General features: G+C 38.0%; 2 protein-coding genes across 3 annotated transcripts; one reads left to right on the forward strand and one right to left on the reverse strand.

The window, feature by feature from the left end:
• The first annotated feature begins 209 nt into the window (after positions 1 to 209).
• Positions 210 to 11,565, forward strand: LOC103968464 (probable isoprenylcysteine alpha-carbonyl methylesterase ICME). Of its 2 annotated transcripts, none has more exons than XM_009381736.3 (12): positions 210 to 538; positions 1,501 to 1,577; positions 1,747 to 1,816; positions 1,900 to 1,980; positions 2,089 to 2,163; positions 2,281 to 2,382; positions 5,779 to 5,916; positions 7,508 to 7,573; positions 7,687 to 7,830; positions 8,608 to 8,698; positions 10,640 to 10,823; positions 11,192 to 11,565. In XM_009381736.3, exons 1-11 carry the CDS (start codon positions 219 to 221, stop codon positions 10,799 to 10,801), a joined length of 1,326 nt encoding a protein of 441 aa, XP_009380011.2. In that variant the 5' UTR covers positions 210 to 218; the 3' UTR covers positions 10,802 to 10,823; positions 11,192 to 11,565. The 2 variants fall into 2 exon arrangements, with proteins under 2 accessions (XP_009380011.2, XP_009380085.2); XM_009381810.3 differs by having other exon boundaries at positions 11,270 to 11,565.
• A 1,165-nt stretch (positions 11,566 to 12,730) lies between these two features.
• LOC135598277 (probable histone chaperone ASF1A) lies at positions 12,731 to 17,392 on the reverse strand. Its single transcript, XM_065091812.1, has 3 exons — positions 17,022 to 17,392; positions 13,256 to 13,371; positions 12,731 to 13,164 (listed from the first exon to the last, which is right to left on the reverse strand). Exons 1-3 carry the CDS (start codon positions 17,128 to 17,130, stop codon positions 12,826 to 12,828), a joined length of 564 nt encoding a protein of 187 aa, XP_064947884.1. The 5' UTR covers positions 17,131 to 17,392; the 3' UTR covers positions 12,731 to 12,825.
• Positions 17,393 to 17,418: the final 26 nt, after the last annotated feature.

Genomic DNA, 17,418 nt, shown 5'->3' on the forward strand with positions numbered 1-17,418 from the left:
TACCCGTCTGTCTGTTTGGTCGGTAAGACTTAATTATAAGAATCTTTATATTAATAGATAATTTTTTTAAATATTTATCACATAAAATTCTCAAATTCTTGACCAGTGAATCTGATAAATATTATTGTTGGATCAAAATTTTATATATTCGGACATTCGTACCATGCCACGTTGCCTATATTCGTAATACGTATCATTGCATACGGGCAATAAGTGTCATGCGTCGAAGAAAAGGAAAGGCCCGGCTTTCTTTGGCCTTCTCAACTTCTTCAAACCGACTCTCTCTCATTCGGCCGTCGGCGATGGAGATCGATCGTCCCGCCACGAATGGAGACGGTGCCGGAGCTGCGGAGGAGATGGATCTGGAAAGGCCATTCCTCCGCCGCAGCTCCTCCGGCAGCCGGAGGAGGAGGACGGCCGGTGAAACCCCGCTGGGCTCTCCATCTCGCCGCCCGTCCTTCCGGCAAGAAATGGGCCACGCCGCTGCGGAAACCTACCTCATTACTCGGCTCACCCTCATCCTCCTCCGATACCTCGGGTACAAATTTTGGGATTTCATTAGTGAGTTTTTTTGTTTGAATTTTTTATTCGTGGGCTCATCCCATAATGTGCCTTTAGTCCTATCCAAGAAAATTGACCCGTAAATTTAATAGGCCCGAGACCCTAAATGTTTGTTCTGTAAAGTATAAACTAACCGATTTATAAGGACGTGATGTATGGATCTCAGTAATTTTCTGCTTTCTTAAACCATGTAGTGCTTGGAGGTCGACTGGTAAGACATTATTAACTTAGATGGATCCTGTTCTTATTTTTTGTACGCTAATTTGCCTCACCCTTTCATGATTACCTGATGGGAAATGCCAGATTCTAGGGTTAGAATTTCCTTCTTGAAATCAATGGATTAAACAGATTTATAATGGAATGGTGCAACATAATGTTGTATATATTCACTCTAATTTGATGGCATATTATTTGGAGTGCCCAAACAACCTACTAGTGTAACCATGAACTGCAATATATAGGTTTCATCTGTTATTATGATTTATGCTACTTGATGATGGACACATGAGCATTAGCAGAGTCTCATCGCCAAAAAAAGGCTGAGTTTTCTAGTAAATGACGAAACCTTATTACAACAGCTTCTATTCATATTGGAGGCAGATGAAAGAACAGCTTCGCTAATTAATCTGCATTTTATTAGCACCCTAAAAATCTTATATAGATATAGTCAGTAAGTTTCTTGATTAAGCTTAACATTTTAAAATTTAAACATTTGGTGATTCTCCATGGTAATGTGTTGTTTTGCAAAACCTGAAGCCTATATTTGGTTGGTTGCAAACATCCAAGGGTTCATTCTTTTACAGTTGCTTAAAATTTCAAATTATTTGTCTACTATTTCTTTTTATACAAAATATCTGCTCTACTTCTCTTCTTCCATCAAAATTTTTAATTGAATTCCAGCTGGAATTTTATAGTCAGTTTCTATTCAAATTTGTTCAGGGTTGGTTCTCGGTGGATTACAAAGTTTCTTGCCCTCGGTTTTTATGCTCTCTTACTTATGCCAGGTTTTATACAAGGTGCTCTTCTTACTAAACCTTGCTCTGAAATTCACTTGATGCATGAGATATTTGTATGACCATCTTTTACATTTCTTTTCATGAACAAGTTACAAGTTTGTTACTAATTTACTTGATAGTGTTCATATGTTGGTCTATACAATTAATAATGCCTCTTCTTTCCCTACAGTCGGATATTACTATTTTTTCTCGAATCAGGTGCGCAGAAGTGTAATTTATGGAGAACAACCAAGAAATCGGTAGACAATTGCAAACTGTGTTCCTCTCTAACATGTATTTCTTCTTCTCATTTCTTCTGAACTAAAGGGCTTTCGTTCTGCAGCTTGGATCTGTATTTGCCTATTAATGGCAGCACACCTAAGCCAGTTGTGGCATTTGTAACTGGTGGGGCCTGGATCATTGGGTGAGTGGAGTTACACATGGTTGAGAATGACATAGCACTGGAAATTTTGTAACATAATTTCTGATACATTGTTAACTATTTAATAGGTATCATCTTTTCTTTCTTCAGCTATAAAGCATGGGGTGCTCTGCTAGGGAGACGTTTAGCAGAAAGGGATGTTATAGTTGCATGCATAGACTACAGGTAACGTTGAGGCTCTTCAAAGATAAACTGTAGTTCTACATTTGAGATTATATATGCAGCTTGATCCTGATGGCACCATATTATGTTTCATTCAAGCTTGAGGTTTTCATTTTGTAGAAACTTTCCTCAAGGGACAATAAGTGATATGATAAAAGATGCCTCCCAAGGGATCTCATTTATATGCAACAATATTGTTGACTATGGAGGTGATCCGAACCGGTATGGGTTTTATGTCATGATACTTATTATGCTTGTAAGGGTTGCTAACTGCAAACCATCAAAGATATTTACATTAACTGCTTGATGGAGTTTGGCATGAAGTTTATTTTTTAAGATTGATAGGAAATTCTATGTCAACTTAGTTTCTTGTGTGCCACTATATCAAACCTCTACTTGAGGGTATCAAACAAGGATATTAGCCCCATCAAATAAGAAAGAAGAGTGAAAAGAGGTAATAATATTAGTTATCTACTATATCCAGATCTGGACCATAAATTAACATGTACAAAATTTTAGATTGAATATGGTGAGAAATTGATGATTGAAGATTCATTTAGTTTTGCCCTCCAGTGATTTGTTATGTAGTGCTAACTAGTGCAACTTATCTATAAAGAATTGTTGAACTAAAAATGCTCCTGAATTTTGAATAGCTAAAAGTGAAGGAAAATATATCTACTAATTTTTAATTTAGATCTATAGCTATCTCTTGTTAACATAAGTTTGACTAGTCTTACATGATTCGATGGACTGGTATGATATTATCATTCAATGATATCGTTCGGGCACTCAGCTAGGCCCTCGTGTGAGGTCAGGCGAGGCCCAAATGCCTCAATTCGGGTTCAGGCGAGTGCCTTTAATTGACCGTCACTTAGGCATGCACTTGGGCCGAGGCGCTTGCCTGGCCCAAATTGATTGATTTGGTTCAACCAAGCCAGATAAGCCATTACACACTCCACCTGCCCCCCTCCCGCCCTTTAACCTAATCCACATCTTCATGCACACGTAAGGTAGTCGGATCTCAGCTTCCAATGCATGTGCAAGTCGATGACCATCGTGCATAAGGCGAGTGGCTCTCCAGCGGACCTCCCTTCTTGAAGATGGAGGTACCTTATTATTTTTCCTCTCTCTCTCCTTCACGCTGCATTTCTCCATCCCTCTCGCCCTCCAGTGGTGCCAATTCTCATGCCCCTTGTTGTGTTCTCTCCTCCACCTCCTACGACGATGCATCCCTATCATGGATCTCTCTCACTCATCGCCTCCTCCCTCTCCCGATGGCACTCAATAGCTTCGACGGTCAGTGGCACAACCCCCTTCTTGCTCTCTCTTCCCTCGACCTCCTTCTCTCTCTCTCTCTCTCTTTGCTTCTTCTTTCTCTTCTTCTCCTATTGTAAGCCAGCTCACCTCTCCCACCAAATGATTGTTACTAATTAATAATAGTTAATTATTGTTAATACTAGTTTATGAAATGTGTTATGTATTGAATTTGTCAAGCTAGGTTTATTGGACTTTTGATGTTAATTTTCTTTTTTTTTACTATATTTGGATAATTGAATAATTTAATGCTGTATAAATGTTTAAATGAATGTTGTTCAATCTTTTATTAGTGATACTTTGATTATGAAATGATATGAAATTCATATTTTATCTAATTTTTATCTTGATTATTGCCTTTCTCCTTAATTATATTTTTTATAATGTTTATATTCAGTGATTTCAATAGGCGCTTGGGCGAGGTGAGGCCCGAGCGCCTCGCTTCATTTTCAGGAGGCGCGCTTCAAAGAGGCGTCACTTGGGCGCTCGTCCGAGCCCAAGCGTCGGGCGCTTCGAGCGAGCGCTTCGAGCGAGCGCTCGGGTTAAACTAGGTGACCAAACCAGCGTTTTAGGTCTGGTTCGGTCTTCGGTGCTTTAGTTGGTTCAATCGTCGCTGTCTCTCCCACTGCCGTTGCTCGTTGCTACCGCTGCCACTGTCGCCACTCCTGTTGCCACTTCTACCACTGCCATTGTCATCGCTCCCAGTGTTCGCTACTATCGCTGCGACTATCGCTGCTCGCCACTCCCGTTCCCGCTGTCACTGCCGCTACCACTACCGCTGCCACTCCCGTTCCCGCTGTCACTGCCGCTACCGCTACCACTGTCACCGCTTGTCACTCCCGCTTTCGCTGCTCGCTGCTACTACTGCCATTGCCGCTGCCACTATCGTCGCTCGCCGCTCCCGCTCTTACTATCGCTTTTCACTGCTACCGTTGCCATTGTCACCGCTCGCCTCTCCCGCTCCCGGCTCGCCTCTCCCGCTCCCGCTGGCATTGCTCGCTATTACCTCTTCTCACATCGACTCGATAGTATACTATTAACAGTAAACTAGTAACAATATTTTTTTATTTATTAGATTAATAATATATTATTTTGATTTTAATATTGCTAATTTTTATTTATTTGAAATTATTGTTATTGTTTTGAATTTTTGTGATTTTTTTAATGTGATATTATGATTTTGTAAGATTTTTTAATTTAATATTATATTTTTGTTTAAATAATTATATTATATATTTTTATATTTTAGCGTCTCGCTTCGCTCAGGCGAGCGCCTAGCGCCTCGGGTGTTTTTGACGCCTTTTGGTGCCAAATGCTTTTTAAATCACTGTTTATATTGGTGAGCGCCTAGGTGTGCACTTAGCACTTCAAATGTTTTAGAGCCTTGACACCTTTCAGCACCTAGTGCCTTTGACAACATTGTCGTTTAATGCTTCGAAAGCTCAAAATCAACTTGAAGGCTACATGTCTTACATAGTGCATACTGCATACTACATAAAAGGATAAGTCTAATGCATGAGACTTTCACCGGTATAGGATCTAGAAAGGTCAAAGGACACAACCTTACCCTATGAATAAAGAAGCTGTATCTGGGACTTATGTTAACCTCATTGAAGTCTTAAGGAAGCAACCTGCTCACCCTCATTTTACATGGTACATAGTTTATGAATTGTCTATTATCAGCCACATTAGCTTCTTTTATTGGTACAAAATGCACATATTGATCTTGATAAAACTTATACCATAGACAGTTCCTATGAGAGGGAGGCAAGCCTATCATGTCCCTAATTCTGTTCAGTGAATGAATAAGCTAGCAGAAGCTATATTTTAGTTATCCTATAATGGGTGTCACTAAGGAAGGAATAGTCGCTGAACCATGCTCTACTAGGCAAATTTGACATGATCATATGACCAACCTATTTGATGTTCAAACTTATAATTTAACCAACTAGTTAATAACTCTAATTTTTTATTGAAAGTAGCTGTAGATAAGGAGATTGATTAATAAGTTTTTTTACATAAAGCAATGTAAAAATCAAGTTAATTAAGCTTTTCCATGCTCAGTTCGGTGATTGATCCAACTTAAAATAAATTTATATATTAATGTTTAGGACAAATAAGAACTTAGTTGATCAATCTCCTTTCTAGTATTCTTAATCGGATCTTATGTTCTAAGTGTTAAAAGTTGTCTATAGTATATTGGGATTTAATTTGCTTCAGGGCTATTTTTCCATGTGCACTGGATTATATGGCCATCTTGCTGCATCTAATATCTATTTTTCCTATTCATGACTAAAATCATAGGATCCATTTAATGGGACAATCAGCTGGTGCACATATTGCTGCTTGCGCACTTGTTGATCAGGCATTGAGAGAACATCAAGGAGAAAACACTTCTTGGAGCATGTCCCAAATAAAAACTTATTTTGGTTTGTCTGGGGGGCAAGTATTTAAGTATTTGATGTTTTAATTGGTTTCCTATGAAGTTCTTCACATTTTCTTAAGTTTGTTACCATGCAAAATTTGTTTTTCCATTTATATTATGAACATGATGTTTATTGTGCTTCTTTGAGGGTTCTGATGGTTTTTTCTTACTAAAAACTGGCTTCTATATTTTGGCAAGTTCCCCAACTAAATTATATGATATGATGTGTCATCTATGGAATGCTTGGTAGCAGCACGTGCACATTGGTGGCTAAGATATTATAATTTCCATGGTTCAAGTCTGAAGATCACAAGATATACTAGCAAATGAATTTGTCTTAGCCCATAGCCTCATAATCCAGCAGGATGTTCAATTTCTTCATTACAGATCATGATGACACATTATGAAGATATACCATGTTGCTTATTTCTGCACATTCTCTAGTCAATTATAACATGCATGATTTTTGTCAACCTTAAAAGAACAATAAAAGATGCAATTATAACATGCACATGTTGCTTATTAGCTTTCCTGTATTGTTTTAATTACACCGAATTGCTTTTAGAAATAGCATGTCTTCAATGATTAGTACTTTTGATGCTTTTTTATTTTCTTCCTGGAAATATATTTTGTATATACCATTTAAAATTTTGCAAAGCACATGTTTGCAGTAAATTAATTTTAGCAGTTAAAAAAATGACAACGGTATTGCTTTTTAGAGCTCAATAGAGGAAAAAGATTTACATAGATTTATCCCAAATAGCTGTGACATCGCATCTTATTATTGTTGTAGTAGTTAAACATGGTAGCTGAAGTATATGAAGTTAGATCTATAACCTGATAATAGTTTTACAGTAACAAGTAAAAAATGTAAGCATAATATTGAAGTGTGGGAACTACTATAGAGATGCATTAAAAGTTGTAAAAGAAAAAAAAAAGGTTAAAGGAAGGATATATCCGGACTCTCTAAGGATAATTATTTTCATTAAGTGTGTTTGGCTGCTTCAAAAATCCATCCCAGTGATATACAATGCTTAAATAAAGACTAGTATTGGACACCTTAAATCCAGAGTAAGAAAAAAATTCACAAAATGGAAAATTATCACATTATAGAGAGTTTAAGAGAGTGGGGGCAAGAGCTACATTTCTTTCTTTTTTAAGAAATACATCCAGGAGTCTTTAATTCATAGAATCCTTGGAATTCAATCCAAGAGGTGCCAAGATAAGGAGCACCTACAATAGATATTATTTCCAATTAGAAATTAAAATAATTCAAAATTATAAGTAAAGTACAGTGGTGCATACCCGCTGATGCATAGAACCATATAGACTGTAAGAAAATTCCGTCATGCATTGATGTTATGCTGAGTTCAATTCTCAATAGTTTGGAAGAACTGATTATTCCCTCTTCCATATGCTGGATGTTAAATAACTATTCCCTTGAATTTAAGCTAGGACTATTCTGTTGATAAAAGAGAAAGGTTCGCAAAGTCAAAGACAACTTGATCTCTTGGCTGTTATATATTTTTAGCTTAAATCCTAAATTGCTTTATCAATTTTATGACTCAATAAAATTGTAAAAAATTGTTCCAAAACTTCAATTGACAGATATAACTTGTTTGACTTGGTCGATCATGTCCATAGACGTGGCCTGTACCGCAGCATCTTTCTCAGGTAATTATTCTACATTCCTTTCGTTGGTCAGTGTTATTTTTTGTGCTCCATCTTTTTCTGAATGTCACTCACATGTAATTATCCCACACAACAATTTAAAACTTCTATCACAGCATAATGGAGGGGGAGCAGTCCTTACAGCGTTTTTCTCCAGAATTGACTGTACAGGACCAAAGTTTTCACCCAGCTATTATCTGCCTGCCTCAGATTATCCTTTTCCATGGAACAGGAGACTATTCAATACCCTCTATTGCCAGGTTGGTCTTGGTGAAACTGTTACGAGAAGGAATAAGCACTTGTCAAATGAACAAGATTGCCTCAATTGAAAATGAATTTGAAGCGTCAGATTCCTTCTGAAAATTCTTATCAGTATGGAAACATGAATATTATGGCATCCACAACTAAGGCACAAGAATATCACTTCAACACATCCCAATAGCTCTTCTTCCTACATTTTGTACTACCAAGTCATTTTTTGTGTTTGCATATCAAGTGCTTTGTTTCAGAGACTCTTTGTTTGATTTTTTTGATTTTTACCAATCAACATGCTAGGTGAATGTGGTAAATTTGTTGGCATCAGGATTTTTTCTATATTTGTGTGATCATTATGACCATTAGAACCATCAAGCTTAAACTAAAGAATTTAAGTCGGCTTTATGGATCTATATACAACATTTAAACTTCACCTCATTTGTTAAGAGCAAGGCTGTTTGAATTCCTTCAAAGCACTATCCATTTTGTTTTAATACATATTGTGTTGTTCAAAATTTGACCTTCGAGACAAACCCAATTTCTCGTCATAATTTTCCATGACAGGTGCTCATTATCATAATTCTCCACATGAGAAGTGAGGTTTCACTAATGCTGCATACATATGGCCTCCATAACAATTATTATAGTTAATTTTATTTATCTTTGGATATGGATTTACCTCTAGAAATGATATTAATTGGTAATCCAACTTTTACTTAATCATGTTACTTGGACTAAAGGTTTTCCATGGGCTTTTATGAGTAACTTACCTAATTTTGCAGTGAAAACTTTGCTACTGCCCTCAGGAGTGTTGGTGCTCAAGTTAAATTAATCTTGTATGAAGGCAAGACACACACTGATTTGTTTTTGCAGGTAAATTCGTGGTAATTGAGCCATTCACTTTTTTATTTTCAATTGCTACTGCCCTCAGGAGTGCAACTTCTGCTATAATCTATTGTCATCTTATGCTTCTCGTCTTTTCTCTTCTATTATTTTTTTTCCCTCTGTTAATTGCAGAATCTATGGGAATTTCCCTCTCTTTTTCCTCCCTCCTCTTACTCCACTGTCTCCTCTTCCAAATTTCTCTTTCTCCTTGTGCTTCTTCCTCCTCTTTGTCTGCTGCCTTCTTCCTTCCGCCTCCATCTTCCTTCTGTATCCCTTCCTCTTCTCCTTCTTCTTTTTCTTTGAGACATCGGTATCATTATGTATTAGTGTACCATGTGTCAGTACACCACCGGTATCCAATCAGTGACTGATACAGGTCTAATTTGTGAAACAATGTTCCTTATTCTGAGTTAATGTGCTTTAACAGCAGTATAACAGTAAATTTAGTCCTAAAAACTCTTCAAAACTCTATCTTATACCTTCTTGAAGTTATTCTGTTTATCCTTGGTTGCTTTACCCATCTCAAGTAGATTTAAACTCCCATGTGGGTGACTTCCATTAAAATTATGGCAGGAAGTATTGCGTTGAATTTGTTGATGTCTCCCTATCTTGTACTACTCGTGTTGAACCATTTATGGAGAGTTCTACTAGTCGTTATTCAGAAGGAATCATTATTGAAAAGATTCTGTTTGCAGGGTTCAGCGAGAACAGAAATAGGGATGTAATATTGATGTTATATTTATGGTTTAGGCATTAGCTTTGTGCAAGTACTTAATATAAATAAATAGAAATAGTCATCTTTCCATCTCCTGTTTTGTCTATTCTTTGTCCTCTTTTTTTTATTTTTTCCTTAATTGCTGCAGCTGCTTGACCTTTATATTCTTCATGATATTTTGCTGTCAAATGGTTTGACCATAGAGTTATGTTTTATAAATTTTCTCTCGAATCCTTTACAATACTGCCAGTCTATTTTCTTGTATACTCTGACTGCAGCTTGCATTTGTGAAAATTAAACTGAATCTGAGATTACAACCTGCTGATTTCTTTTCCTCCAAGTTGTTTCCTGTCCTGTATTCACTAGCAATTAATATGCTAAAATTCTTTGTCTTGGCATCCAATGTTTCAGTGAACCAACCTTTGAGTATGTACCAAGTGAGAGGCTTATACCTCTTGTATTTAATTCTGGCATAATACATGTCATTTGATAGGAGGCTTAAATTGCCTAGCTGAAATCTGGACCCTGAAGAGAACTACAAATATTCGAGGACTTTTTGGAGAAGCATGACTTGAGATGACAAAAGAAAAATTAAATTAAATTGAATCTGAGATTGCAGCCTGTTGTTTTCTTTTCCTCCAATTTGTTTACTGTCCTGCATTCACTAGCAATTAATATGCCAAATTCTTGGTCTTGTTATCCATGTTTCAGTGAACCAACCTTTGAGTATGTACCAAGCGAGAGGCCCAGATCTCTTGTATTCAGTTCTGGCATAATACGTGCCATTTGATAGGAGGCTTAAATTGTCTAGCTGAAATCTGGACCCGGAAGAGAACTGCAAATATTCTAGGACTTTCTGGAGAAGCAGGACTTGAGATGACAAAAAAATAATAGAGATCAGGATATTAGTGAATGCTAGAGTGACTTAGGAATGATTTGAAATTGAAGACTTGCCCTACTCATAGGTCAAATTGTGAATCAGAAGAAAAGGAACTCTGCCTAATCAAGTAAAGCAATTAATTGTCTTTTAATTTTTATTACATACCGGAATCATTATGCAGAACCTATGAGCCTTGTATTAATTGCATGGATTCTGTTTCAACATATTTTTTCTTTTCTGTGAACAAATATAAAACAGGAAGTGATGACTATCTATGTTTCAACTCTAGTTTTAAATTTGCTTTACTTCTAATACCAAAGGCATTCGCTTACAGGATCCTCTAAGAGGTGGTAGAGATGATCTTCTTGAAGATGTAGTTGCCGTCATCCATGCTGGTGATGCAGTTGCGCTTGCAAAAGACACTACAGCACCTAAAGCGCGACGCCTGGTTCCTGAGTGGCAATTGAAGTTGGCTCGTGAAATAAGTCCCTTTTAAGCAGCGATGATGTGATTTCTAGGTGATGATGATTTACAAGAAGTTTCACCAAATCCTGCAATTAATTTAATATCTATGAAAGGTTTTTTTAATCTAAACAGAAAGTTTTACTTCAAAAATTTCTGGATGAGAAATAAAATAACTTTTCTAGTATTCATTGAAGAAGGAACATTGCTATCTTGGTGGATCCTTAAAAATTTTTAGGGGTGATGCCATCTCTCATAAGGCCTGATGGTTGGGATCCATATGTGCCATCTCAGACATCAGGCCCATGAGAGACCACATCCACTAAAATTTTTCGGGGGTGATTAGTGTACCTGTGTTGTGTTCTCCGTAAAGTTACACATGGTGACATTAAAACTGATACTCAGTTCTTTGTTTGTTATGTAGGTAATGATGCAGATGTTTGCATTCTCTGAAGCTCTTTCAGCTTAAGCACCAAAATAATCTTAACACTAGAATTTGCAGGAGCTTTCAAGTATAGGAACTAAACTGAAGTGGAACATCATTGATGGCACATTAAGACTCCATGGAGAAAGGTAAAGCACGAACTAAGGATGAAGTTTGGACGAATTCTTGGGATGCATTTTGTGATGTTGACATGTGGCGCGATTGGCATAAAACTCTAGTCATAATGTGAAATTGTACGTCTGTTGCCTATTCTCAGACCAAAGTAGAAATATCTTTGACAAATCTTTAAAAAAGTTACTTTGGTCAAACAGAACATCAGAATTCATTCTGCACAATTTTACCCTTTGTTTGAACTGGCTGAATCACAGGCAAGTGTAGTCTGTATTTTGAAATACTTTTTTTTTTGTTCTTCTTTTGCCTTTGTAATAGTTAAATCATGTAGATTACCTTCCAAGCCTCCACAAAGCAGATGTACCATTTGAGGCTCCTTTAATGCTTTCAATGGTTAATTCCATATCTAATTTCAATGATAAAAACTGCAATGGCCATTGCATGGTATATAACAGACAGGCAATCTCACTTTCTATATAGAATTTCTAATGTTTGTATTATGGCTGTGTTATGTCAAAATTCAGACTATCTGCTTGAGTTGTTACATGACACCAGGAAATATGTTATTAAGTATTGAAATGCATGGATGGCAGTGCACTATTTTGGAGACTCTTATATGATGCAACTCAAGTAGCAAAAAGGTATTGTTATTTTGCAAGTATTTGGCTATTTATCGGACATGCTTTCGTTTGTTTCCTCTTTGATGGATTCAAAATGCTATACTTTTCTTGAGAGGTGAAGTTCTTGGAGATGTTTGTTCCTGAAAAGTACTCGTGTTCGTATGTGTTCCTGAAATCCCCATTCCTTTTGCAGCTTTGATTTCTCAGTCACCACCTTACCAGTACAGAGTTTGGCTTCCCTTTCCTCGATAAAAGGTTGAAAAATTCTTTACAAGTTAAACTGGCTTTCATGATCTTGTTTTTGTTGTGTATTCCTTCTCCCGAGTCTTTCTTTCTGACATCGCTCAGTTACCACTGGCGGATACCATCACGCTCTCACAAGCACGCGTGATACGCTGCAGCACGGTGGCAGAATCCAATGTTGGGCAACATTCTTCTCTTTTGGCAGTCGAGCCTTGAGGTACCAATCATCTTTTAAGGTGGGATGATGCTTGGATGAATGGTGGAACAAGTGATTGTATTTTGCAGACCACAACAGTACTACAGAAGAAGTCGAGGAAACAAAAAGCTTGGCATGGGCAGATAAAAATGACAATTTGTTTTCATTTCCCACTCAAAAATAGATGGAGCAAAGGCTCACTACTGTATTTCTACAAAGTTCCATCGATAAACCTGCACAGCATGGATCAGAGTACAAACCGAGCAGTTTCCTTCCCATCAAATAAAAACACAGCTCCGGCTAAGTACTTAATCTCAGTTCCACCAGCCATCCAGGTCAGGCACAGTATTCGGATCAAAGAGCAAATTATATTAGCCAAATTGGCAACACCTTGGAGAAGTTACCGTTCTACAGATGACATCGATAAAACGCACAAGCACCAGCTAACACTTGGAGTTTTGGATGGACCGTGGATCATCATCTGTATGACTTTCGGGTGAGACTGGTGGCTGCTGTTGCTGCCCTCCGTTCTCGCTGGGGTCGGGATGAAAGCTGATTGGGAATTTTGTGACACGAGGCTTGTCGGCCAAGATGTTCCGCTGGACTCTATCAACCAAAACCCTTGGAGGAGGTTCTTCTCTGAGCTGCTCATCGTCATAGTCATTGTTCACATAGTAGCCGACTCTGAGGAACTCCTGCCCCAGATACGAGCAAGTTAACAGTAGCACTGTGACGCCTATGATGTCTTCTTCACGGATCTTGGTTGGATCTGGTGGATCTGCCTGAAAGTTAAAAAAGGGAGGAGCAAGTCACTTTATGAGATCATGTGTATAAACCATTTTTATATCTTGGTTCAGATTTCTCTGACATTGCCTGGAAAACGAAGCGATAATTCCCAACATTGACAGGACCAACAAGCACACTCTCAAGGAGCTGGTCATAAGTTTCATCTTCTGCTGAACCAACATATATGAGTTTCCATTCCAAATCTGAAGAGTTGAGCACAAAAATAATTGTTAATGCCGATACTAAGAAACAAAAAAAGGCCATGAGCAATATTACCATAAAATTAAATATTCCAGTTTGTGTTTGCCTCCTTAAGAAGGTGCCTATTAATGCAGCACAAGCATTCCAAACAACAAAAATGAAAATACGGAAGAACCTAGTCCAGGAAAGCTTTATCCGACACATATCATGATGTTAAACCCTGTGTTCATATATGAAAAGACATTTGGATGTCCATGTTCTATAGCAATCAGCAGTGGAGAAATGAGGAGGATAATGATATTTCCTGTACTCCATATTTTTCACTTAAATCCATCCTTGTTGTAAAGTTGTTCTGAATTGACAGTGTAAACAAACCTTGTTTGCGTTGCACTTTTGGATGATTGAAGATACTACGAAAAAATAGTCCACATGGTAAAGAAATTACCTTCAGACGTAATAATTCAGATGGCTGCTAAAGATAAAGGAAGGTACATGCGATGATCTTCCATTACTTCAGAAATATAGTCAACCCTCATTTCTTGAATGGCCATTGTTATTTTTCTGTGCATGTCTGCTAAAGGTGAAATTACATGTCCTACTGACTCGGTTTGAATAAGAGTTCATCACATAATAGCACCCATATATTAACTGATTGAGTTATTGCTGATAAGTGTAAAGTATTAGAAAATTTCAACATAGCTCCTGCCCCATACTCTTTAGCTATAACAATCCAACTTTAAGCCTAATAATTATAAAATAAGCATTTAGCACAAATATGGACTTTTAGACCTTACCCACAATATGGGCAGAGATCTACACATGACTAATGTTGTCAAAGGCGCTACATGCTGAAAGACGCCAAGGTTCAAAAATGTTTGAGGTAATAGGTGCTCAACCAAGCAATGCGCTCGCTAATATAAAAATGATAAAAAGTTTATAATTAAAAAAGTCAACCATTAAAATAAAAATAGACAAAATATGAGTTTCATATAATTTCATCTTCAAATTATCACCACTAAATATCAAATTACATTCATTTAACCATCTACAAATTATTAAAATGCTAAATTTTCTGAATCTAATAATAATAATAAAAGATTAATATCAAAATTAACATTATGCAAAACTATAGCAAGAATTAACAATTCAAAATTCTAGTAGTCGCAAATACAGTAATCAACACTATTCATAAACTTGTATTCTTAAGAATTAACTATTATAAATAATAATAATAATTTTGCAGAGGAGGGGGGTGAGAATAGGAGCAGGTTGATTGGAACTAGGGAAGGCAAGGAAGGAAGGTTGATAGCAATGGAAGGAGCCATGTTACACCATTGCCATAGGGAGAATACTAGTCACTAGTCGTTCGAAGAGGGAAGAGGGAGGGGGTTTGGGAGAGCGTTGCAGTTGGGAGGGGAAGAGGGAGGAAAGAGGAAGGAGAGGGGGCTATGGTCTGGGAGCAGAGAGAGGAGCTATCAAGGAGGAGGATGCTGTCGGGGAAGGAGGGGAGCTACAATAAAGGGCGCATGGGGGGAGGGGAAGACGCTAGCAAACTCCAACACGGGGGGTGAGGGGGCTGCGACAAAGGCTGGCGGACGCCAATGCGAGGGGCTGTAATAGAAGGGGAAAGAGGGAGGGAAAGGCGCTGGCGAACGCCGACATAGGGGGCTATGACGAAGGGGGGAAGATGTTGGCGACTATGGTAGAGGGAACAGGGTGCTGTCATGATTTAGGGGGTGCGACCACGGAGGAGGAAGAGGAGAGAGAGATACTGAGGAAGACACCACTGGCGCCATTCACCATTGGAGAGGAAGACGCAACATTGTCATTCATTGATGAATTGGAAAACACCACAGTAGTTGATCATTGGAGAGGAAGACACCAATGCGATTAGGGCTCGTGCGTGTGTGCACAGGGGTTTTAGGATTGGATGATTTGGTTCAATCGAACTAGAACCAATGAGAATTAAGCTCGACTCAAGCTTGACCCAAGCCTGATTTGAAACAAGCAAGCGCCTAGCCCGCCCAACGCCTAAGCCCAAGGCCGCACCTAGTTGAAGGTGCCCACCTAGACTAGTTTCTAGGCCTTCAAGCGTCACCTCACCTCGCTTGGAAGCGTAGGTGAGTGCCCAATGGCTTCCCTACGCGACCATGCATAATTTCACCCAAAAGCTAAAGAATTGTCTTGGTCCAAAAGTTCCACCAATATTAAGTATAACAAGAGGAATAAGTCCGAACTCCTTATTTTTCCATGGTGAATCTCAAAGTAGAACAAAACGAGTCTTACATAATATTCCTAACCCAATAATCCCTAAAATGTCCCTAACCCCTAAACTCATAAAGACTCCAACTTACCTAACTCCTTGCAATCTATAAATAATGTTGACTGACACCTTAATGAACACACATAAAATCTTTTCAACATGTAAAACTTCAACTTTCTTTGATATTTCTTAATCCCCTGCAATGATCTCAGCAAAATCCTAATCTAGTGTCTGCTAATCTGCTTCAGTTTTGTGTCAGCAGTCTCATATGTTAGTTGCAAAATGTAAAGGGCTGATAATAGCTGCATGACTCCAACTGTGGGATACACCATAACCTTCTAAACAACGTATACAAAAGTATGCACTGCTGTATAAGCATTCTGAGACTAACAAACCTTCATTGCTCTTACTTGTTATTTAATATATTTGAAATTTGTGTCATGAGCAATCTAAATGTATTTAAGAAGATATATATTTGCATTATGTCGATAACTTGGACTGCATCGATCAAAAATAGATAAGAAACTCTAAATGGATGCTTTAAAGACACAATGATAAGATACAATTTAAACTATTTTGTTTAGTGGTTATAGCTTAATGTTATTCAAAGTATAGTATCCCACAAGCACAAAAACCTAGTGGATTTCTAGGTATAATTTTGATAATCTTGAAAATGTGATTGAAAGGACATATTCTCATATCATAACATCATCCTGTGAGCTTAGTTATGAATATAAAGAAGTCAAAAATGATACATGCCTTTGTTCTATGCATCTCAGCAGCACAATATTATGCTAAACTAAAACATTTACCAGGCACATATAACCTGCTAGTATTGCACAAGAGGTATTGTGTCATGATCTAAGGAGTTGGCACACAGCCATAACATTAAATATCTTGTATATCGATAGACTTAAGCTCGTTAAATTTGACTATAACATCTCATATAAGTCCCAAGAAAACTTCCTAAAATATGTCACCGTCACCACTCCTCGCCCTGCTTTCACACGTTACATTGATAAACTAGTGCTAATCCTACAAAAAGAACAATGTTATTGACGGGAATAAGACATCTACAAGTATCTCGATTCCCTCAATAAATTCAACAAGCTTCTACTCCCTCTTCTTCTCCATTTCCATGTTCCGCATCATCTAAAGCTCGAATTTCAGCCACCACGCCATAATGTTGTTTCATGGACAACCCTTCCTACAAACCATAATCACCTTTCACTTTGATTCCATAACAAGAAGAAAAGAATAGAAAATGAAACCAAGCCATGACAAACAACAGTGTAACACGAACAGAAGCATCAAAGGAAAGACGCACAACGAAACCCACGAAAGGCGGGACTTTTTCTTAAAGTTGTAAGTTTTGGTCGAGAAATATACCATCTTCCAGAGGAATCAAGCACTCGTACGAGATCTCGAACTGGAACGGGCTGAGGAACGCCGTGGGATTATCCAACACCGTAACATTCGTTATATTCACCGCACTCATGGTCGCAAAATCCGAATATTTCCAGCGCCGCCGCCGCCGCCGCCAACGGATCGAACCGAAACCCTAGAAACAGAAGGATTCCCTCAAGTCCCCTTCGTTCATACCTCAACAGTACCCTAAATCGGCGACGGATCGGAGAAGAGGGGACCGGAAGCTCTCAAATGGATAGGGAAAGTATCCAAATCGAACGGGTTTTGGGTTATCGCCCGCTCGAATTAAAATGCGTTCGAGATTTCGCGTCCCGCTGAGAAGCGATGCTCCGTATCATTATCATAGTTTTCTCTATTA

The sequence above is a fragment of the Musa acuminata genome, chromosome BXJ2-1 (genome assembly GCF_036884655.1).
Source record: "Musa acuminata AAA Group cultivar baxijiao chromosome BXJ2-1, Cavendish_Baxijiao_AAA, whole genome shotgun sequence".
Taxonomy (NCBI): Eukaryota; Viridiplantae; Streptophyta; class Magnoliopsida; order Zingiberales; family Musaceae; genus Musa; species Musa acuminata.